Source organism: Planococcus citri, chromosome 1, assembly GCF_950023065.1.
Source record: "Planococcus citri chromosome 1, ihPlaCitr1.1, whole genome shotgun sequence".
NCBI lineage: Eukaryota > Metazoa > Arthropoda > Insecta > Hemiptera > Pseudococcidae > Planococcus > Planococcus citri.
The window spans coordinates 69,243,004-69,266,459 of record NC_088677.1 but is presented as its reverse complement, the minus strand read 5'-3'; the positions used below and the strand labels follow the sequence as shown (position 1 = coordinate 69,266,459).

General features: G+C 35.8%; 1 protein-coding gene across 10 annotated transcripts in view; it reads left to right on the top strand.

Annotated features, from left to right (window-relative positions):
• The window catches only part of RhoGEF2 (Rho guanine nucleotide exchange factor 2), a 312,288-nt gene that overhangs the window by 225,283 nt on the left and 63,549 nt on the right, over positions 1 to 23,456 (top strand). For all 10 annotated transcript variants that reach the window (XM_065350872.1, XM_065351125.1, XM_065350958.1 and 7 more), the window contains one exon: positions 5,109 to 5,370. In XM_065350872.1, coding sequence (XP_065206944.1) covers positions 5,109 to 5,370 — 262 coding nt within the window. The remainder of the gene's footprint in view (positions 1 to 5,108; positions 5,371 to 23,456) is intronic.

Below are 23,456 nucleotides of genomic sequence, written 5' to 3'. Positions count from 1 at the left end.
TTAAGCCCAATAAAATAGAATAGGTGCTGAAAACATGTTGAAATTTGATTGTTATCTTGACGAAAACTTCAAACTTATCTCATTGAACGATCTTGTAATGGGCCAAGTCCCCTCTCCCCCTTATTACTCCTATTTTCACGTTCGTTTAAGAACAATATAAAATAAATCGTAATTTCGAAAAAATGTGATCGTACATTTTCAATGTTATTTTGAAGAATTCGATCTAAATTCGTTATAAACCTATATCCTTTGAATTTATGTATATTTTTCTGCTTTTATTTTTGGTTATATCGAAGTTAAAATCACACAGTAAAATATTGTGGAGTTCTAAAAATAAAACGAAAAAAGTCGTAAAAAACCATTATCAATAACATTGACCCGTATTTTTGGAAAACCCAAAATAAAGCTAGAAAAAAATCCATCGTCGTTAAAGCTCACTCTTGCCCAATAACTCTTACGTGAGAAGGGTAATTAATAATTGCATCGCGTGTCGCTTATTTTGACATTTTCTCGATGAAGGAAGTCGATTTGCTGCGACCGTGTTCTGCACTTGAAATGTGCTGACCATAGTTATGGCTTTTGTAATGTCGAGTGTGTTGCATAAACGATTCTCCCTGTTGCGTTTATTTGAGGCAGGCGTAAAGTTATGCAATTTAATTAACATATTTTTTCTCTTATCGATTCGAACGATCGTGTAGCGTAGCCAGAAGTACCCCCCCCCCCCCATACCTCAGCCTGACCGGCGTTCTCGTAATCGTTGGCAGGCGAAATCGCGTGCAGTTCTCCAATGACGTGTTAGGTGAGAAGAAGGCAGGAGTAGTAAAAGAGGAAGTCGAAATGACGAATTTATTAACGAATTTCGCATCGAAGAGTAGTTTTTTTTCTCGAGATGGTGGCTCGTGTGGTCATTAAATTATCAATTTTATTTTATTTTCAATTTGAAATTATTTAATCGAATAGCTGGTGTATTTTAAAATATCGAAATATTCGAACGAACGGGATTATAAACTTGGCGTTTTCCATCATCTTTGATAGTATTCTTCGCTGCCTCCCTCTTCCCTCCTCCTTACACTCTGAACAGTCTACATTCGTTTTATTCCAATTATGTACCTACTTTCAAATTATAGGTTTGTATTTTCGTCGAATTCGTTTTAATTTTCAGTTTACTCGGTTTCTCGTCACTACAGTCCCATCATCGTCGTTGCCGTCGTCGTCGTAGGAAAATTCCACCTCTTTTATATTCCACTTTACGAGAGTATTTTGCAGCAGATACTACGATGCGCGCGATACCCTTAAGCGTGCGGATTAATTTTATTGTTAAATTAATGGAAAAAATGAGTAATGAATTTGCCAGAGTGTAATTTGAAATGTAGCAATAGCGGAATCAGGGTTGCCAGTTGTTTGCAAACGTTTTATAAACTTGGGGGATTATTTCGTCGTTTACTATACCACAATATAATACAAGTATACGCAGGGTACCATCGTGACCTAATTTGGTACACGAAATTCCATCGCGAGCGCCCCCAAAAATACACAAATGGGTTTTTGCGAAATTGAAAGATGCTTTCAGCGGTGTTTTCGCAGAGATTATGCGAGCAGGCGAGCAGGTCAGTCTCAGTCTGCGTAGAATTGGATCAAAACACGAGAGAATTCAAGATCGATAGTGTCTCATCTAATAGGTGTTTTGGGAAATTGTCTTTTGTCGAGTATCGAAGTGTCGATGTCGGCTGCGATTAATGTCACGATACGGAGTAAAAATGATGTCTTTGAAAGGAGAAAAACGAGGATACCGTCGCTGTTGCGATATGATGGTCGGATTTCTGTTTCGAGTGTAATGGGGTGCCGGATCGAGAGAGATCTTTTGTTCGAATTCGCTTTTTGAGGGAATGATCGAATGAGGGAGGAGGGATGGTGGATGAGAAATTCAAGTTCTAGGTGTGTATTTATTCTGAAAAAGGGAAGTGAGTGGTATAATCCTTGTATTTGAAGAAATATGGATATGGGAATTTTGGAGTTGGAATTTTTTATTAATAACAATAGAATTTTTCCCCTCATTTTTTGCTTCAAAAAAAAAAAAAAATTAGTGAAATAACTTTCTTAAATTATTTTTATACTTCAACTAGAACGTCGAGAAGTCTACAACACTATTTTGATTTTCTGACCGAAAAAAAAGAAGATTAAAAATCACTGAATTTCAACTCCGAAAATTTTCTGTAATTTTGAAAATTAGCTCCCAGGTCGAAGATTGCAGTAATTTACTGGGTAATTACTCTGATTTAAAGTGTAATTTAATTATAGTAACTCACAGAATAATTTACTGTATTTTAATTCAATTACGGTAATTTTCAAAGCAATTGTGGCAATTTACAGGGTAATTACCGTAATTTACAGGCAAATACGAAAATTTACATATAATTACGTAATTTATTGGGTAATTGTGGTAATATGTGTACATTTACTGGGTAATTACGGTATTTTACCTGATAGTGGGGTAATCTGTTGGATGATAATGGTAATTTACAGATTTGCTAGGCAAAAATCTGAACGATCATGAATTTTTTTCTTTTTTCTCTGTTTTCAAGTTTTTATAGATTTTTCTTTCGTAGCCTAAAATTTGTTTTCAAGATTTGCTTTATTGTTAAACGTTATGAAATGGATTTTTATTTCTACGTTCTAAAACACTCTGTTTTCTAGAACAATGGAACTCCATGAAAAAGGGAGAAAAGGGGGGGGCGTTTTCTTGTTCCATTAAAAGTGTAATCATCTGATTGGTCTAATATTTTGAATTCCATAAAGTGAGTAATTTGATTTGTACGAATTGAAGATCCAATTCCTTTTCTTTTTTTGAAAGACTTCAAGATTCGTTCAAAATTAAAATTATTTTATCATCGAGAATTAGGTATTTGTATTTCAAATTACTATTTCACATTGAAGAAGAATTGAAAAAAAAATTATGCAGAGGGACGTAATATTGCCTATTTAAACTCATTACCTACGCGATCTTCAAAAACGTTTTTTTTACCTTCCGTTTTTTGTTGGAAGGATGTAAAAATATGACGATTTTGGGAATCCCTTGAAAACGGTAGGCAATAATAGAAATTGTTTTCGCGATGGATTTGCTGGGTTACAAACAAAGACCATAAAGCACTTCTTTAATGAAAATGTTTCGATGAATTGCCATTTTTTCCATATTTCCAACTCCTCTTCCTTCCCCCTCCCCTCACAAATGAATTTCAGATTGAAAGTATGCTCGATTTTTTGACATTTTTGTAATTTTTGATCATAGTGAACTTACCTTGAGGTGAATTACGAGTATTTCGAGATTGAAAAAAATTACCTGCGATATTCTTCGGATTATCCGAAAGTAAAATTTATGCTTTGCTTTTTCTCTATTCTGTAGCTAAATGTTTACATCCAAGACACGTTTTGCATTCAGATTATGACATCTTTTCCTTCTTTACTGTGTCTCCCTCCGTTCTTGGGGGCAATTGCCAGGGGCCCCGAAACACCAAGGGGGCTCCTGAGCCATGTTGAAACCAAAAAAATATGCATATGTACTATTTTCACTCTCTCCAAACGTAAATTTTTTCAAGCTTATGCCCTCGCTTCGCTCGAGCCAGTTTGCTTTTCTTTTAGGATTTCAAAATCGAAAATTTTTAATCAATGAAATATGTACATTCAAATTCTAAAGTTGTGTTGTCAAAAAAATAAACTCATCGTAAAAAACATCGTTTTTTACCTCTCAAAATACGAATTGTTGACATTTTTTTTAGCCCTTGTTTCGCTTGGACCTCTGTGTCCCCCTCTCCAATTGAGATTAAACACTAATAAAAATCTTTTGTGAGGACCCTATTCGATGCATCCGCCAGGGGCCCCCCCAAGTGACCCAGTCTGCGCCTGCTCCCTTCCCACATATCCCCCCCTAAAAAAATATGAATCCTGTCGTATTTGAAAATTTATCTTGAAAAATATTTCGTAATCGCGTAATTTCTTCTCCTAATTTCTAAATGTTCAAGTGAGCGATTATTTAAATACTGCAAGATTCGTTAAGATTGCTTTTTGAAAACATACGAAATTCACCCCCCCCCCTCTCCAACCCAATCTCATTGCTTTTCAAAATCGAATTTCGATTCGAACACAATAGCCAAATCTCGCTTACCTACTTTTATCCAATTTGGAGAAATTCGTCAAAAAAAAAAAAAAAAAAAAAAGGATAAAAACTGATCAGAGAGAAAGAGAGATATTGAGTTATAGTAAAAAGGGGATCAAACGAGCGACGAAATTTTCTCGTAATGTAATTTTAAACGTCGCCGTCGCCACAAAACGACGCTTTTAAACTTTCATATTCAATTTGTCTAATGTGTCGTTTATAGCATTTCTATAGCGAGTACACGTCTATAGTGTTTTTCACGATTAGATCTCCTGTATCTTCTTGTGTGTGTATCGTCTTGTATCTCTGTATTTTGTACCTCCCTCCATCAGTTCCTGCTTTTATTTTTTTCGCGTTGTTGTTTCGATGTGTTAATTTTTCATTTTTTTCCCCCTTGACGCGGCGATAATGCGATTGGAAGTTAATTCCTTGGGAATAGTCGACTGACAGCTGTGATGAGGAGAAGACTTGAACTTTATTTTTGAAATGTGTAGATGTATTGTGTAAGCTTTTTAAATGTGATTCTTGTTCCCTTGGCTGAGTAGTTGTAGAGCTTTCGAAATATTAGCTCGTCATTGGATGAAATACCATACCTTTGCCTACCTATCTACCTACTTTTCGTACGCAGTAGGTAGTAGGTACTTGTGCCTTTAAATAGAGATCGGTTTTCACGTATGTGGTTTGGTTTTAGCTTTTGTTGGTGGTGCTTTTGAAGCTTTAGTCGTTTCAAAAAACCACTAGCACCACCGTGTGTGTGTGTGTACCTATTTGGAGCAGGGTATGACCTATAAATATGTGCTCTTGTTATACGTGTAGGTAGTATAGGTACGCGAATATTAAATAGTATTTCGAAAGGATCGCCGCAACAGTGTTGCCAATATTAAATTTTGATGTATTTTTGTGTGCCTATATTTGTTATTAATTTTGTTGTTTTTTCTCTCTCTCTCTGTTTGAACAGAATTTAGACTTAACTAAACATAAATTAATACACGAAGGCGTACTGAAATGGATGATAGATAATACGAGGCCGGACAAGAAACCGAAATTGGTGGATTTGTACGTGCTGCTGTTACAAGACATAATTGTGCTGCTGCAAAAATCGGACGAAAAATACATATTGAAATTTTTCAACATGAATAGTAAAATTAAAGAAAGTAGTCCGGCTTTTTGGTGTCCAGTCATCAAAGTCTCCGAAGTGCTAGTCAAAACTCAAGCCAGAGGTAAGCCAAGTTTTATACTCGTATTTACCTACCTACTATTCTATATCATCAAGGTGTTATTTAAACGCGTACATATTTTACGATGAAAAATAACTTCATAATGTTGGAAGGGTGAAAACACAATATTACTCGTATACGAGTATATTGAAAGGAAGCTTTGGTAAAATGTATATGGTACCTGTGTACGTATAATGTAATGTAGGTATTGTGTACGAGAGCGCGGTATGTTTCTTTGTGTACATTAATTCACACCTGAATGAATTTCTCGATGGACGAGGTCAATACGGAAGGATGATTTTGATGCGTATATTCGTACCATAATTTATAAACAAACGTGTTGAACATATACGGGACGCGTAAGGTAACTTTGATGAAAAATAAACTCCCGGTTGAGGTTTCCCTGTAGCTGTTTCTCGCTCACAATTTTTCTCTTTCGTTTTTCATTCATCAATGATTCCAGATATTGAGTTTTTCGCGCTTTTGTGGGGGAAAAAAAACAAAATAAAATAAAAATGAAAATGAAGTAAATAATATTTCACGAATGCTACTTCGTACGAAACTTTGTGTATGATGGTTTGGACGGATGGCAGGCGAGGAGGGTACATGTTTTTGTATTAGAGTAGCTGAAAAAGCTGCGTAATTTCTATTCCAGTTGTTTACTGTTGTCGAAGTGCATGTTTGAATATTTCAATTACATCGACGCGAAAAAGAAGGGAAGAAAAATTGATTCATTTCAGATGAAATATAGCGTAGAATTCGTAATTGATATACTATTAAAATTTGAAAAATTGATCAAAGCAAAAGTGGTGAGGGTAAAATAGACCTTGAAAATTGATGATTTTTTTTTTACAGATGTTCTATATCACGGGTGTTGACTGTTGGGCTAGTAAATTTCCAACTTTTTTTTTTCAATTGCGGTCTAAAAATGTAACTTTTTCCGGTTGGATCAGATCACATTTTCAATGAAATCTAGTCGGATCTAATCACATCCTGTCTCATCCAAAAAATGAAAAGATCCAAAAAGGGGATAATTATTTCCAGCAAAAAACGAAACATTCTGACAATTTCTGAAAAAATAAGGCTTTGAAACTTTTTTTTGTAAAAAACGAGTGTTTTTGTAATGTTTGCAAGAAAACAACATTTTTTTACAATTTTACGGGAAAAAGCAAAACTTTGACAATTTCAGAAAAAAGCGAGATTTTTTGGGGATGACTGGCAAAAAAGAGAGATACTTTTTAGTGATTTCTTATTTATTTATTTCATATAATGAGCCATATACAGCAACTTATCGGCTAGAGGCTCGTATGTATTTACGAGTGAAAAGCTTAAAATTAGGTTATACAGGAAAAAAAGATAAGTATGTACATACAATTTTAAATTTTTTTATATAATTTTGTTGAGATTAGAAATTTAATTACTTCGTCTGTGCGAGAAGGGTTGTCAGAGAGGAGGACCTGTAGTTGGTTAGAACTTAGGTGTCTGGAGCGTTCATTCTGGTAGGAAGGGCAGTCTATTAGTAAATGAGCAATGTTTAGGGGGATGTTGTTGCATTCTGGGCATAACGGAGGAGGCTGTTTGAGGAATATGAATTGGTGAGTGAGAAGGGAGTGGCCAGTCCTGAGTCGAGTGAGAAGAACCTCAGATTTACGTTGATGTTGCTCAGAAGTTTTCCATAAAGATGTGGTGTTTTTAATGCTTTTGAGTTTATTTGAACTTGGGACTTGAGACCATGAAGATTGAAATACTTCGTGCATTAGTCTTTTGGAATGGAGTTTCAAATCAGATAGAGGGATTGGTATGTTGGCAAGGGGGAGGTGGAGGTGTGCCTGTTTGGCTGTTTTGTCTGCTAGCTCATTTCCTTGAATCTGGGAGTGTGAAGGTATCCAACATAGTATGGGTGTGTTATTTTGGAAGAGTTGAAGGAGTTCAATGATCTCAAGTGATATAGGGTGTGAATATTTTGACCTATAGTTTTTTATTGATAAAAGAGCAGATAAAGAGTCAGTAAAAATTATGACATTATTTAAAGAAAAATCAAGGGAATATGAAATTGCAGATTTAATTGCATATAGTTCAGCAGTAAGGATAGTGCAAAGGGAGGGGAGAGCAATGGGGATAGATACATCGCCATGAATGATTGCACATCCAGTGAATTGTTGAGTTTTTGAACCATCAGTATATATATGACTGAATTCTTCGTACTTGTCAAGAAGGAGAAGAAAATGTCTTAAGTATGATGGAGTTGGTGTGATTTTTGTTAAATTCTGTCAAGGATAGGTCAATAATAGGGTTAAAAGATTGCCAAGGTGGGATAGGGTTTACTAACAAGTGGTGTATTTTAATGATATTTTCTTCAATTTGTTGGAGAAAAGATTGGAATTTTACAGATAGTGAATGTATAGGAATTATATACTCCAACTTTAAGTTGAAGTCAGGGTTTGATTTTATGCCCAAGTATGTTGATGTGGAAATATATTGTCTACGTATGTCAAGTGGACATTCAGAAGCATCATTAAGAAGGCTTACAGTGGGGGTAGTTCTAAAGGCTCCAGTGGAAATTCGGACAGCTGTATTTTGAATAGTGTTTAGCCTGTGTAGGCGACTATCAGGGGCATAAGTATAGACAGAACATCCATAATCTAAAATTGGTCTGATGAGTGTGCGGAATAGTTTGAGTAAGGTATGATGATCAGAACCATAAGAAGTGTGTGAAAGTTTCTTGAGCAGATTCATTTTTTTGAAGCATTTGGATCTAATTTCTTCTATATGAGAGGACCAGGAGAGGTTATTGTCAAAGATGATACCCAAGTATTTAACAGAGGGAAGGGTTGGAATTGGAGTATTATTGAAGTGTATGTTTATTTCATGGGCACATTTATTTCGTTTGCAAATATGCAGGGCAGCAGATTTAGACTGAGAAAATTTCAAACCATTTTGTTGTGACCATGATAGCAGCTGGTCTGTGGCTTGTTGTAGTAGAGATTCACCAAGTTCTATGTCATTACAAGATAAAGAAATGTTGAGGTCATCAGCAAATAAAGCTTTTTTGATTGGAGAGGGAATAGCTTCAGTGAGGTCATTAATTCCTACAATGAACAGAGTTGGGCTCAAAACAGCACCCTGAGGAACTCCATTGACAAGAGAATATTCATCAGAGATTTCACTTGAAATTTTAACTCTGAAGTGTCTATCTTTTAAAAAGTTGGCTATAAAGTGCAGTAGGTTACCTTGGATGTTCCATGAGTGTAATGTTTTAATAATTTTAAACTTCCAAATAGTATCGAAGGCATGACTAATGTCATAGAAAACTGATAGGAAATGGGTTTTATTCTTTCTAGATTTGTTGATTTCAGAGTTAATGAAGGCTAATTGATGAAAAGTTGATCTAGAGGAGCGGAAACCACATTGAGATGGGGATAGTTTTTTGGTTGATTCAAGGATCCATAAGAGGCACCTGTTTATAATTCTTTCAAATAGTTTGCAGAGGTTGGAAGTCAAAGAGATTGGGCGATAGCTGTTGATATCAAATGGGTTTTTACCTGGTTTCAAGAGAGGTAGAACTATTGCAGTTTTCCAGCAATTAGGAAAAGAATGAGATGTCCAGATTTGGTTGAAAATTTCCAATAGTAAGAGGGTCACATTTTCTGGTGCATTTTTAATAAATTGTAAATGAATTAAATCAGCACCTGGGGCTGAGTTTCTAGCTGAAGAGAGAGCTGTGTTAAATTCATCAATGCTAATGGGGGAATTATAAGGTTCATGTGTAGCATCATCAATATGAAGGGTAGGTTCATTGTTTAGTTTATAATTGAGGAAGTTCTGATCAAGAGCTTCATCACTAGAGGTTTTAGCAAACATCTGGGCAAAAGCATTTGAAATAGTGGTGGGGTCATAAATTGAGCAATTGTCCAATTTGATACATGTTGGAGAGGGGTTGAAATTTTTGGAGCCAAGTTTCTGGCAAATAAGTAAGTAAGGCTTTTGGATAATTTTTGAAAAAAAAAAATATAGTGGAAAATAGTTGACAATTTTAGCAAAAATCAGCGGTTTTTGAAAATTATTGCCAAAGAAATTACATTTTTTTGAAAAGTACGTATTACTTTTTTCTGTAACTTTTGGAAATTTTGAATAAAAAAGCTAGACTTTCCAATTGCTAAAAATTTAGAATTTTTGACAATAAGCAAGACCTTAGGACAATTTTTGGAAAAAAGTAGGCGAAGCTTTTTGGAACTTTTTGCAAAAAACGAGAATTTTTGATAATTTTTGGCAAAAAGCAAGACTGCCAACTTCAGAAAAAGTGACATTTTTTGGAAATTATTGGGAAAAAATGATACTTTGGCTGCGATTTCTATTTAAAATGGGTGACTTTATTGGTCAATTTTTTGGTCAAGAAGTAAGACCTTTTTGACATTTCTTTTGGCAGAAAAGCGAAACTTTTGGGTAATTTTTATAGGAAAATACTTGAACGAATATTTTTTGGGATTTTTTTTGCGAAAAAAGTTGCAATTTTTAGCAAGAAATGAGATAATTTAGAAAATGTTAAAAAAATGAGATTTTTTTCCATTTTGGGCAGAAAGATAAGTTTTAACAATTTTAGCAGAAGTGAAGGAAATGCTCTGTAAACGTAACGCTGAAAATGCATTATAGCCAGTTGGAAAATAATAAAAAAGAGTTTTACTTCGGGGACACGTCAGGAGTTCAGAACCTCGATTTTCTCGAGAGCTCGCTTTTTTGCCAGAAATTGCCGGAAAACCATTCCTTTTGTTGAAATTGTCAGTCTCTCGTTTGATTTTGCCAAAAATTGCAAAGTCTTTATTTTGCTGTCGAAAATTTTCAAAAAAAAGTCTCGCTTATTCATCAAAAAGTTTCAAAATAGTGCAACTTTTAAAATGAAAAATCAGAACATTTCAATTCGTAATGATCTATTTTTTTTTTTTGGTAATTTGATTACTTTATGGTTATTTTTTCGAGCTTTTTTGGTTACTAAAGTTACTTTGTTTTGGAAAAAATTTAGTACGAGCCTCGATGTTGGCGTATTATCCGCATGCAGGATACGAGAAGTCGACGACTTTCACGTGTAGTAGGTAATTTAAATTCCACAAAATCGTAACTCGATACCTTTGTGAGAAAAGAGTTTGAAAACGTAACGAAAAAAAGCGTAAAAGTCCTCGAGCGATTCGAGAAAACTTGACCACGCGTAAATTTATTCGAAAAACTGCGCGTTTAACAAATTCCACACGTAGGTAGGTATGAGGACATAGCTCGAATCCAAAACCTAGCCTGGTTCGTTGAGATTCACAATTCTAGTATCTCCCGAGGGTATTGAAAAAAAAAGGAAAAAGGAGAAAAACGGTCGTTGGCAAATGGTGATAAAGACGAATGGTGCGAAAATCAATCAAAACTTATTCTCAACAAGGTAGATGATAGGTAAAAAGGTATTAGGTAGGTAGCTAGTACTTCACCTAGACAACAGTAGTACTCGTAACAGAACACCTACAACTGAACGTACTGTAGCACTGAGGTGTATAAGATTCGAATGATCAATACTCCCTGTTTACTTTGTTTGTTTTTATTTTCAACTGGAACAGAAATCAAACTGTACTGCGAACCCCTTCATCATCCAGTGATTCTATTTGCCATTTGAAAATATAAAATGGTTGAGTTTTTTTCCCCTTTCTCTCTCTCTTTGTTTCTCTATTTTTCATGTCTCTCTTAGGTTTCAAAATGAAATAAATGCCAATGCTGCTGCGGTGTATAGTCTTGTACGTAGGTAAACGTATAGCGGGGTACATCTCTTTAGAGAATTGTTCGCTGTAATCGTGGTCGATGGTCGAGGCAGAGAAATTAGATATACAATAAGATATTGAATATGACGTGCGAATGACGTAGGTACTCTAGGTAGGTATATACGTACCATTGAGAGTACAAAAAAAAAAAAAAGAGAGAGAATTTATACTCTGGATACAGGCTACAGCACGTACTTACCGTTCTACGAATGTACCTCTATTTACGCGATAAAAACTTGGTTCGTAGACGTAATATTACGTATTTAGCCAATGGCGACAGCCCGAATATACGAAAAAGGTTAACCACCCAAAGCCACAGAGATTAGAATTTAGTAGCTGAGTTGAGGTTTTTTTTCTCGAATTTTCTTTTCTTTCGCCATTTGTAATGGAGTTGGTTTCAGTGTTTCTGTTTACGTTCGGAGATCGTACCATGTACCGAATTCAGAGGTAGAGGTACCCTACGTGTGAGACTGGTACGTGAAGTACTGTACATGTAAAAAAAAAAAAGCGCCAATGAGAAATCGAGGACCCGTAAATGAGCCAACGAAAAGCTTTTGAAAGAGACAAAAGTAGGTACCAGATGCTGTAGGTAAACAAACGCGAGAAAATTTTGTTTATTTTTACTGCTTCTATAGGCGCATATTACCGAGCTCGAGCTCGAATTTGATGTACGCAATTTAACTTTAGACCATCGTCGTCGTCGTCGTGTCGTCAGCGAAGGCGTCGTCGATTGCGTCGTTCATTGGTCGTTGCAAAACTCACGTATACGTAAATACCTACTCGTCTCGTCGTCGCGTTTTTATCAAAATCTAATCGCAGATTCGTGTATGTGAAGGTGGACGCGCATTAATGTACATTAAACGATAGCGATTATTTTCAATTTTTTTGAAATGTTTTACTTCCTACTTACTACCTAAGTACTCCCAGTCGGCAAAGTTGTTGTTTTTTCACGAGAAAATTTCCTGTTTTTTTTTTCGATCCTAAATTCAGCAGTAATTTACACTGGGTGTCACCCTAGCCCCCTTCAGATTGTTTATCGACACAAAAAAGGCTCGAAATCGCGAAGAAAGCAAGAATATGACCTAGGCAACTCGAAAGTACGAAAATTTTCTTTAGAAAGCACGGAAATTTCCAAGAAAATTGGCATCATTATCAAAACTGTCGTTCCCAAATTTTTATTCAATTATAAAACAGAGAATTTTTGGCGAAAAGAAAGATCGAATAAGTATTTTGAGCAAAAAGATGATACGTTTTCGTAATCTTTGTTGAAAAAGGGATAATTTTTTTACTCGGTATTTTGGTTAAAAAGTGAGACTTTTTGCCTATTTTTCATAGTAAAAAAATAGGTAGCACTTTTAGGTTATTTTTAGAAAAAAAATATTACCAAATAATTTTTGGAATTTTTTTGTGAAAAAGTGACTATTTTCAGCAAGCAAAACTGATTGAGCTGGATGTCCTGTCTTTTGTTAAAACTGCCAAATAGTCTCACGTCTAGCTCAAAATTGTCGTTTTTTCCTAAGAAATTCCAAAAAGTCTTAGTTTTTCTTTCTTTCTTTCTTTTTTAAAAAATTACCATAACTCTTGCTGTTATGTCAAAAAGTGCTAAAGTCTGTAATTTATAGTTAAAAATTGAAAAAAGACTTTTTTGCTTTGTTTTTTAATAAAAAAAAAATCAAAAAGTTATCGCTTTTTTGATAAAAATTGTGGAAAACCAATTTTTTGCCAATAATTTCCAAAGACGCATCATTTTTGTAGAAATTCCTTTTTTTCCAAAAATTGTCAGAAATTCTTGTTTTTCCAAAATTGTCAACAACGCTTTTTTGAACGAAATTGCTTATAATTGTTTTTATTTTTTGGCAAAAAAATCTCAATTTTTCAAAGTTTATTCAGGAGTCATTTTTTTCTCTTTTTTTGCTAAAATTCTTATTAGTAGATATCTTTTTTTTTTTTTTTTTTTTTTTTTTTTTTTTTTAAATCAAAACGTTACGAAATACTTCAATTTTTCAAAATTAAAAACCAGAATGTTTCATTTTGTAATGTTATATTTTTTTGTGATTTTTTTCTACGTACATTAAAATGTTTTACTCGTGTTTTTTCACTTTTTAAGTCATTTTTAGCCAAATTTTTGTAAAAAATGGGCTATTTGCGGTAGGCCAGTCATTTTATATTTATAAAATAGAAGTTTCACCGAAACTTGAATTTTTACATTTTATGACCTGGAACCGGTTCTAATCGATCAAATAAAGTCAAACTTGGGGAATGGGGTTCTTTCGGGGGCTAAAATTGACCCCTGCAGTTTGGAGGGTCAAAGTTGAAAATTACAGAAAGGTCATTTTTTTGGACAAGCATAACTTGGCCCCAAATTGATGAAAATAGTCCAAATTCATACCATTGGTGAGTAATGCCATTGTGAACGGGGGCGGGGGGGTGTTGACTGTAGGGCATAGGCGAAGTTTTGAGCAATTTGTGGCAAGTTTTGCTGCAGGATTCATTTTTCTACAATTTTGTAAATGGAGAGGGAGGGGCAGAGACTCCTAATTATTTTTCTCTTATTGAGCTGACATTTTTTTGGTGGACGCTTTCTTCTAGAATGGAAGTTATTGTGAAGAATTGAGCATAAACAATTTATTTAAGTGGTGCTTTTTTTTGAAATGATCCGTATTTTTGAATATGGAATCAAGCTGAGTAAGTTCATATTTTGTTCATGAAATGACTTCCAAATGTCCTCGAATATCTTGAAATCGATTAAAATTTGAATTCCAAAGCAATGAATTCTCTTACACAAACTGAGATCTGCCGTAAAAATTGAATAAACTTTCAACAAAATTACATTAATCAAACCCACGATGCTTTTTCGAATATTTCTAGTTGCCAGTACTGATCAACCATACTCTCAATAAAAATCATTAATTTATTGATATCTTCTGAAAAAAAAAACATACGTAGCCCTACTAGAAAAATCTCTAAATATCAAACTATCAAACGCTGGGCAAAATTCTAATTCACCTTCACCCCGAAATCGACCATAACATTATTACAACCGCTGGCAGCTCTCAAAAAACCGAAACACCTTCAGAGATGAAATGAAAAGGTAATTACAACACGGTCGTCGGTCGATCTCGGTACCGACGATGGTATAATTTTAGGCCTCTACGGTCTAAGGTCTTCTTAACAGCATCGGTGGCGCAGGGCGGCGGCAAGGTATCGCGTTAATTATAATTGTAAATGAACTCGCACTCGGCACCAAAGCAACGAAAAAGGTGCGAAGAAGAGAAGACGGTTTGTTCGGCGTAATTAGAGAAACGTTCGAGATTAACGTAATTTATTTAAAGCATCTTCGCAGTCGTAGTCGTCGAAACCTCGACATCGTCGACATCGCCAACACTTCATCCCCCATAAGCAGGTGAAAGAGGGTTGCAGGGATATGGTAAAAGTATACCTTATACAGCATCTTTGGTTGGGCAAAGGGTACGTGGGAGATACCTAACTATAGAAGATCGTAAAGTGTACCTTCGTAATATACTCGGCATCGTCGTCGTCGTCATCGGTCGACCAGGTAGAGGTATATGGTAGACTCCTCATCGTAACGAGTTAGCTCGCTCGAGGCGCAGCAGGCAGCTTTTAAACTTTACCTACTATACGTCTGGCTTCTTCGTATACCTAGTTCGTCGTATACTTTTGCACAAGTTGTTAAAAAGTTTCTTGCTCTGGTAAATATTTTACGCTGTATTTTAAAAAGTAAATACATTCTGGTCTGACTTACTGGCTTGCGAACGATGATGCTGTGTCGTCATATCGTCGTCTCGTATACTCGAGACGACCGCGACTCGACGCTCCTCAGCTCCATTACCTATGCCTTCCAAAGCTGTATTTTTATACGCGCCCCTGTTTTGTTAGCTAGTTTTTTTCGCCTCGGTTTCACTTTCTCTCTCTCTCCACTCTTTGCATCTTTTTCACCGGTAGGTACTGGCAGGTAGATAGGTAAAGTACTTACAAAGCCTGGCCGACAGCAAAGAGAGACGAGAAAATAGGAGGTGTAATCGATTTTCTAATTGCGAGCAGCGGAGCCTAAGTCGTCGAGAGATGGATACCGCAGCGGTGTGTTAAATTAATCGAGTAACCGCCGCAAAAGCTTCATCCTCTCTCTTCGATAAGCTGTGTGGCCACTATGTACTACGGTGGCTCTGGTTATACCATTAAACGATGGGGTGGCAAAGCAGGCGTCCGCGTACGTCCCTCCGTAATAGACGCGATAATTCGGCCGCAAAAACTCCTCCGCGCTGGATAAAATAACGAAAACAAAAACTAGCTGAGATGGAATGAGGGTGGAGGAGTGAGGGGAGGGAAGGAGGGCCGACAGAACGGATGCCTGCTAAAAACGAACGTATATCTACCATAATATATTTTTCTCTCTTATCAAATTGTTCTCGCGTACGTATATAGTCGTGTACAATTTACTACCGTACAGGGTGTTTCGTAAGTGAGATAACCTACCTTTGAATTGGTGAATAGGCAGTTTATCTTGCGACGAGGTATAGTTTGGGTGGATTTGAAACGATAGGGGCAAATTTAAAGTATTTTTTTGAGATTTGCTCATTATTTTCGATGTTGACATGAAGTTTGACGTTTTCAGTGTTGGAGGGGCCCTTTTTTGGGCACTTGAGGGGCGTAATGATATCCTCATTCAATTTTTTTTAGAATTCCTACTGAAATAATTTTAGAATGAAATCTAAGCAAAATTCGAAATTCTCACTTTTTTGTGGCTTCGATTACTTTTTAGGGCTTTTGAGGTCTGGATACAGGTTCTCCAGTTTTTTTTTGAATTTGGGAAACATTTCAGACTAGAATCGAAATCAAGTAAAAAATTGAAATTTTCCAAATTTTCGAAGCCAAAAGCCATTTTTTAAAACATTTCCAGAATTCGAGTCCAATTTAAAATTTTTTTGCAAAATTTTGAGCTAGAATTAAAATTGAGAAAGAATTTGGAAATTTTGAAAATTGTAAAGAGTTTAAAGCCCTTTTTGATGCATCGAGTAATTTTTTTGAATTTTTTGAAAGATCTTAACTGAAATTATAATTGAGAGAAGAATGAAATTTTTGAATTTTTTGTTACTTTAAGCCTCATTTTTGAGCCCTCTTATTGAAGTCTGAATATCTTCCTGATTCTTTTTTTGAATTTTTGGCATGATTTCTAACTAAAATCTACAAAAATTGGTACATAAAATGAAATTTTTACGTTTCTGAATTTTGTTCTTTTTTTGAGCTATTTGAGAGCTTGATCCTTTGCTAATTTTTTCGAATTTAATCGGGTCAAATTTCAGAAGTTTTAAAATCAAAATCTAGGGAAAAAATCAGAATTTTCACATTTTTTGAGCACGAAGCCTTTGTTGGGGTATTTGAGAGCTGTTGACGATGATCAAACCAATTTTTTGGAGTGTCTTGAAAAAATGTCCCATATTTTTCCATTTCGAAGGGTTTATCTTAGCTCATTTTCGAAACGCCCTGTATACAATACTTACATACGTACGTAAACGTATATACGATACTGCGAAAAACACGCGAATGTAGCATTTTCGTTCGTTGAGCTTTTGTTATATACGCGAACCCACCGACGACGACGACGAGATATATACGAATTTCTTTCTTCTATTCGTATACTATTTTGTTCTTCTATCTGTGTTATCGTTTATACAGCGAGTGTTTTTTTCCCTTTCTCTGGGCTGGTTAAGTGCCTTGGAAACTCGCTGAACGCTGATGGAAGGTACGAGCGCGAAGAGGAGCCGGTACAGTACACGTACGCTATGTGTTTTTAGGAAAACAAAAAAAAAATAACATGAAACTAGGAGGGAAAAAAGCCACGATAAAGGAAACTTTTAGCGGCGCGAATCGAAGAGGTGTGGTTTTTGGTGCAAATGTGCCGGGGTGGTTGAGAAAAGGGTAGATTTTAGATTGTTTTTTGTTATGTGTGGACGGACGACTGGGCTGGACTACGAGTATGTGGCTTCTGAGTTAGATGGCTGAGTTGGCAATGAAATTCACGAAGCTGGATAAACGTTGATATGAAATCGTTTGTTTCCCTAATTCGGTTAAGATGGATTGAAATGTGAAAAATTGAACGAAAAACTGAGATTTTTTAAATGTGAATGTGTAATTTTAATCGTTCATGAACGATTTAATTTCACTCTGGAAAATATCGTTCCAATGTAGAACTCTGAAAACGACACGTTACTGGCCAAACGATCGAAAAAATGATAAGTATTTTTTTAACTGAATGTTTCGAAAATTTGTCGAATCGTTCGCGAACGACTGAATTTATGGAAAATTTTCTACGTCAATTTGCGATTTTAATCGTTCACGAACGATTCGATTAACTCTCGAGGAAATATTTTCTCAAGTACATGGATAACCGAAGGTTTATATTTTATTAAGTTAAATACTGATTCATTCGAAAATTGATCGAATCACCGTTTGCGAACGACTGAATCATAGAAAAGGAATCGTTTTTGAATAGCGAAGTCATAGGAAAGATGTTATCGATGTTTTGTCACTTGATTTCTCTCATTTTTTTAAAAGGATGTGATCGTTCACGCGAACGATTCGCTCGAATGCGTGATGTAATTGTTCACGAACGACTGAATCAGTGGAGAAAATTCGTTCCTGAATGGTGATGTCGTGAAGTGCGCTTTTCTCGCAATTTCATGATTTGTTTCAATTTCTAAAAAAAAAAAAATTGTTCGTCTCTGAGAACGGTTTGCTCAAATACGCGATATTTCGTTCGCGAACGATCAAATCAGTGAAGAAAAATCGTTCCTGAATTCCTCATGTGGTGTTTGGTGTCACGATTTTATTTTTATCTCGTTTTTGAGGAAGAGTCGTTCGTGTGCGAGAATATGGGATATTTCGTTCGCGAACGACCGAATCACTTTGGTAAAATCGTTTTCAAGTTGTGTAATTGTGAAATGAACGTGGTTTAGGATTTCAGAATTTTTCTTCTTTCTCATTTCAGGGAGAAATCGATCGTTCGTTCGAACGATTCGCTCAAATACGCGATATTTCGTTCGCGAACGACTGAATCGGTAGGGAAAAATCGTTTCAAACCAACGAGGTTGTGAAATGTGGTTTACGATGCCGCAATTAAATCTTATTTTTTGAAGAGAGTTTATCGTTCGCGCGAACGATTCGTTCAAATGCGCGATATTTCGTTTGCGAACGACTGAATCACTTTGAAAAAATCGTTTTCGCGTTGTGAAGTTGTGAAATGAACGTGGTTTACGATTTTAGAATATTTTTTCTCTATCTCATTTTTAAAGAGAAATTGATCGTTCGCGCGAACGATTCGTTCGAATACGTGATATTTCGTTCGCGAACGACTGAATCGATAGGGGAAAATCCATTATTCAGGTTGCGAAGTCGTGAAATGTGGTTTGCTATGCCGCAATTATATTTTCTTTTCTGAAGAGAGTTTATCGTTCGCGCGAAAGATTCACTCAACTATGCGATAATTCGTTCGCGAACGACTTAATTGATTGGAGATAAAATGAATTTGAGAAATTTACCGCACTGCATTAATTTTTCTCCTTTTGAAATTCGAGTATACGTGAAATGAAGTTTCGTTCGCGAACGAGTCACTTTATGGTTCTTCTGAATTCTGCCGAGTCGTTCACGAACGATCATTATTTTTGCATTAATATCAAGAAATGGCGATGGTGTTCGATTCGGTTCTTGATTATACTGAACGGATCGCCCATTTCTGAAACGAATCACCGACGAACGACTTGAACCAGTTTTAAAATAAATTGAAATTACATCATGACTTGAAAGTATGAGTTAAAACGTTACTTTTTCATCAAATTTCTTCACAAATGATTCATTTCGTTCATTTATCGCTGTATTTTCGGGAAATACGAATCATTTGCAACGAGTGTGCCTCAACTTGGGACAAAAATATCGAAAAATGATGCTCTTAGTTTTCCATTAAATACCTCTACGACGAAAACAATTCGTACATTCAACTCACGTCAACAAATGCCCTCCTTCCCCCACCCCTTTCGCTTCGGCCTCGGCCTCGGCTGTCCAAAAACTTCGCAACTTTTACTTTGTGTCAATGATTCATACTCGTACAGCTACTGTGCGAGAAACCCTACACAAATGAGAAACACACGACTTCCGAATGAATCACCCAATACTGAAGAAAGTTTTTCCACGCGATAGAAACTACAACAACACCAACAACAACAATAATAACAAAAACAGAAACAACAAATTCTGCGTAAGTATAAAATTCTCCATCGTCATCTGTTACGATTTTACGACATCTCATATCCGCCGCATCGCGCGGCCACAAACCTCTCTAAAAATAATCCAAAATATCATTTCATCGTCCTAATAATCTCATAAATACGTAATACTTTCTCGTACATGTTGTATTATTATAGTTTTTTTTTTGCATGAGAATGCATCAGTATTGTAAGCTTAGTCAGTTGCCGACGACGTCGTATGCGTCTGTTGTAACCGCAGCCTCTTTACCACAGATGCCGAAAAACAAATACAAATAATTTCGCTATAAAGCGAAAATTTTCTCTTTGTGGATTCTTCGAATATCGCTCTGTTACGTTAGGTTTCTTTTTCAAGATCTCGTGTACGCACAGTGCGTTAATATCTGGTCTGCTTGGTCCCTTTTTGCCCTTCTTCTGCTCCAAATATACGTATACGTTTTTGTACAGACATACTCGTATGTATTATTATTATTACTTTAGATCTGCCAGAATAGGTCACCTTATTATAAACTATACGGTAATTATTTACGAATTTTTTTTTCGGTCGAATTTTAATGAAAAGTTGTTTGAACTGGCTGGTGAAAAAACTCGAGAGAAATTTGACTGCGAAAGTTTCAAAAAATTTCCAGCAATTTGAAAATTGAAGTTTGAGATGATAATTCCTATTAAAATGGGCTTAGTATGGGAGTTCTCACTTCCAAAAATGAAAAAGGTCCCTCAGATAATTTAATTGAATTTGAATGTCAATGCAATGTTAATTTTGGCGGGAATAAAATGATCAAACGATCAATTTGAATGACGTTGAACAACAGAAAACCTACATAATATATTAAATTTTAGGTCAATTTTTTCACCAAAAAAAATTTTAAAAAAATAAAATGAACGTAATATTTGCATGGCTTTTCTTACTGTAAAAGAAAAGGGTTAATTTCAAACTTCTTTGAATTTTTTCAACGAATCGAAAATGTTTACAGGTTTAGAAATTATTACGTCTGTTCTTTGAAAGGCTCCGTCAACTCATATTCCTTTGACCTGAATTTCTCTATACTTCTTTTGTGTACCTACGTAGGTAGGTATGCAAAGTTTTTGTTTTATGGCGAACCACCCTGTGTTAAATTTTATCGAAATTCGGAGTGATTTTTTTTCCACTCTTCTCCACCCCTTCCTCTCTGCCCTTTTCACTTTGTAACACGGGTTAACGTACTTTGATTGTTAACAAATGGAATCTGAGGGTAGGTGTTCGGTTTACTTTTGAATTTCACGAGAATTTTTCTGTCGATCTCGCTGAAAAATTCGACAAAAAAAATTTTCGTCGAGATATTTGTCTTGGAAGATTTTGACGTTCTTGGTTATGTTATGGAAGATTTGATTCACTTCGTCTTGCTGCGAATCATATTATTTTGAGCAGAATTATTATTCTTAAAACGACGAAATTGATTTTTGGTTGATTTGAGGGGTGAAGGGGGAAGGGGGTCGGCGTTGTTTCGAAACGGCTGCGGCTGCGAAAAAAAAATAAAAACAGAATAAATCATAAGCTTTTATAATTTTCGCGCCGCGCCGTTTGTTGATACTGTATATTTTTCGTCATCGGGCAAATTAATGAAATGGTACGAAAAAGCTCATTAGGAATGGAAATTTATTTATCGCGCTTTTAACAAACATGGCGAGGAAAATGTGTTGCGGAGTAAATTTTCATCCATTATCAGCTGGCGCGAATCTCATTTAAAAATTACTCTCGTTTGAACGTAGTAAACAGGCTTTAGGTGGGCCAAACTGAAATTTTTCGTACCTACTACGAGTATAATGTATTCTCAAACGTAATTGTATTTTTTTTTTTTTGTTTTTCGGCTGGAAAAGGAATATAAAGAAATCGATAAAAATTGTCGTAAAAATTTAACGTTTTTACAATTTTGGCGCGAATTAAAAGATGTCACGTTTCGAGTAACTTACATAGGAAAACGAATACGACGATGGTGGTATAAGCAACGCGAACGAGCTTATTGTAAATTCATCTCATCATCTGGCAGATGAGTTTAAAAAAATGTAAAAGAAGTCAAAAAATTACCCATAGCGTTGGAGAGTAAAGTAAAACGTATCTTCCAAACGCTAGGAAAATTTCATTTTCGAGTACCGACGTCTTTTTTTTTTGGAAAAAATTTACTATTCATTGGTGTAGAAAATTCTTCGTTTACTCTCTCTATTTCTCTGCCTGTTACTCTTCTTCGGAGTTGGGATCGCTATTTGTGTACTTTGCTATCTAAACGCCGCCGCCGCGTTCGTCGCGTGTTTCGTTTCGTTTTTTTTCGCTGCTTTTGCCTTTTACGAAGAAGAAATTCGTTTCGATTTTCTATCTCTTTTTCTGGCTTTTATCATGTATATATTCGGAAAAGACGACTCGAAGATTCGCTATGTGAGACGAATAAGGAGGACGCGAAGGCGAAGGGTACTATTTCACTCGTTAGTAAATAATATTTTGTTAGGGCGTCGCCGCCGCTCGTCTTGGCGTGTCGAGAGAGCTCTCTATACCTAAGAGAGTTTTTATTTACACAAACAAATAATCCTTTCTGCAGGTTCCTCCTCGATATCTGCGAGTTGAATTTTCGTCATTTTAAAGGTTTTTTTCTTCTTCTCATCTAGCTCGTGTTGTCCCCCCCTCCCCGCCGACTAGCGTTCTGTTACTCTGGCGAGATGCAGGTGGATTTAATTTCTATAACTTTGATTGAGTCGGAATGCCCCTCACTACGTGGCTTTGTGTGTGTTGTGTGTGATGTGTTTTTATAATGTTTTTGGGTGCATGTGTATGGTAGTGTTTGTGTACATATTGTACATTCATTTATGTGTATAAGAGTACAATCCGGTAGTCTTGGTGTTTGTTTTACTCTCGTCGTCGACGGTACACAAGGTTTTTCGTTTATTTGCGACTTCGTGAGATTGATTTACCTACCTAAACTTTATACTATGTACTTACCTTATAAACAACATGTAAAGTCGAGATGTTTCGAAACATGTACGAGTAGGTACTTGCAAAAGGCGTACCGCACGCTCGTCTCGTCATCGTGAGCCAGTGCGAGTTTTTCTTTCTTTCCTTATAGTATTTCTAAAATAATGTTTTGAAATTGTCGTAATTTTACGTTGGTACCGGTTTTTTCACGGTTATAACGGCTCGTTCCGTACCCTGGTAGAACCAGTTGTTTGTCGATTTTATTGCCATTTAAATGTTAATTTTATTATAATGAAAAATAAACTGAAAATAAACTCGTGATTAAAATATACACAGGATCGTGTATAGCAAATAGTCGAGTGCTTTGAAATTGAACGGTATTTACCTTGCTTAGTGGAAGGAATTTTGATGAAGAAATTTCCGTGGAGATGTGATTGCTGAGTAATTGATTCTTTGGTTCGAATTATCGAATAGGTGAATCGTTCGTTGATGAACGAGTTGATTCCGTTTTAACGACTGAACTTGATACTCGAATTGAATCGTTCGCGGATAGCTCGGTTCTTTTTCGAAGAATTCATTCGCGATCGCGAACGACTCGATTGTCAACTCCTGGTTGTTCTATTCAGATTGCATTTTAATCGAGTCGTTCGCGAACGACTGAATTTTTTTTGTTGATTTGAGTTTCATGTGAACAAACAATATGTGACTTTGTTCTTGTTTTAAAGAATCGTTGATGGACAATCCAATTCCAAATTTTGACCGAGTCGTTCACGAAATACTTCAATTGAAATTTAGATTAGACTAAATAATTTTTCAATCATCATCATCAATTTTTCTATTAATCGATTCTGATCCAATCGAATCTCTTGTGAACGAATCGTTCGCGAACGATTAGATTATCGATGGTACAACTCTTGCTTGAACGACACAATTTTTACTCAAACGAATCGTTTGCAACTGACTGAAATGAGAGTCCGGAATGATCTGTTTTCAAGTGATTCGATGCTCATAATATCGAATTTTGTGTGAACGATTCGTTCGCGCCCGACCAAGTGAATCGATTGTTCATTGAACGATTTATTC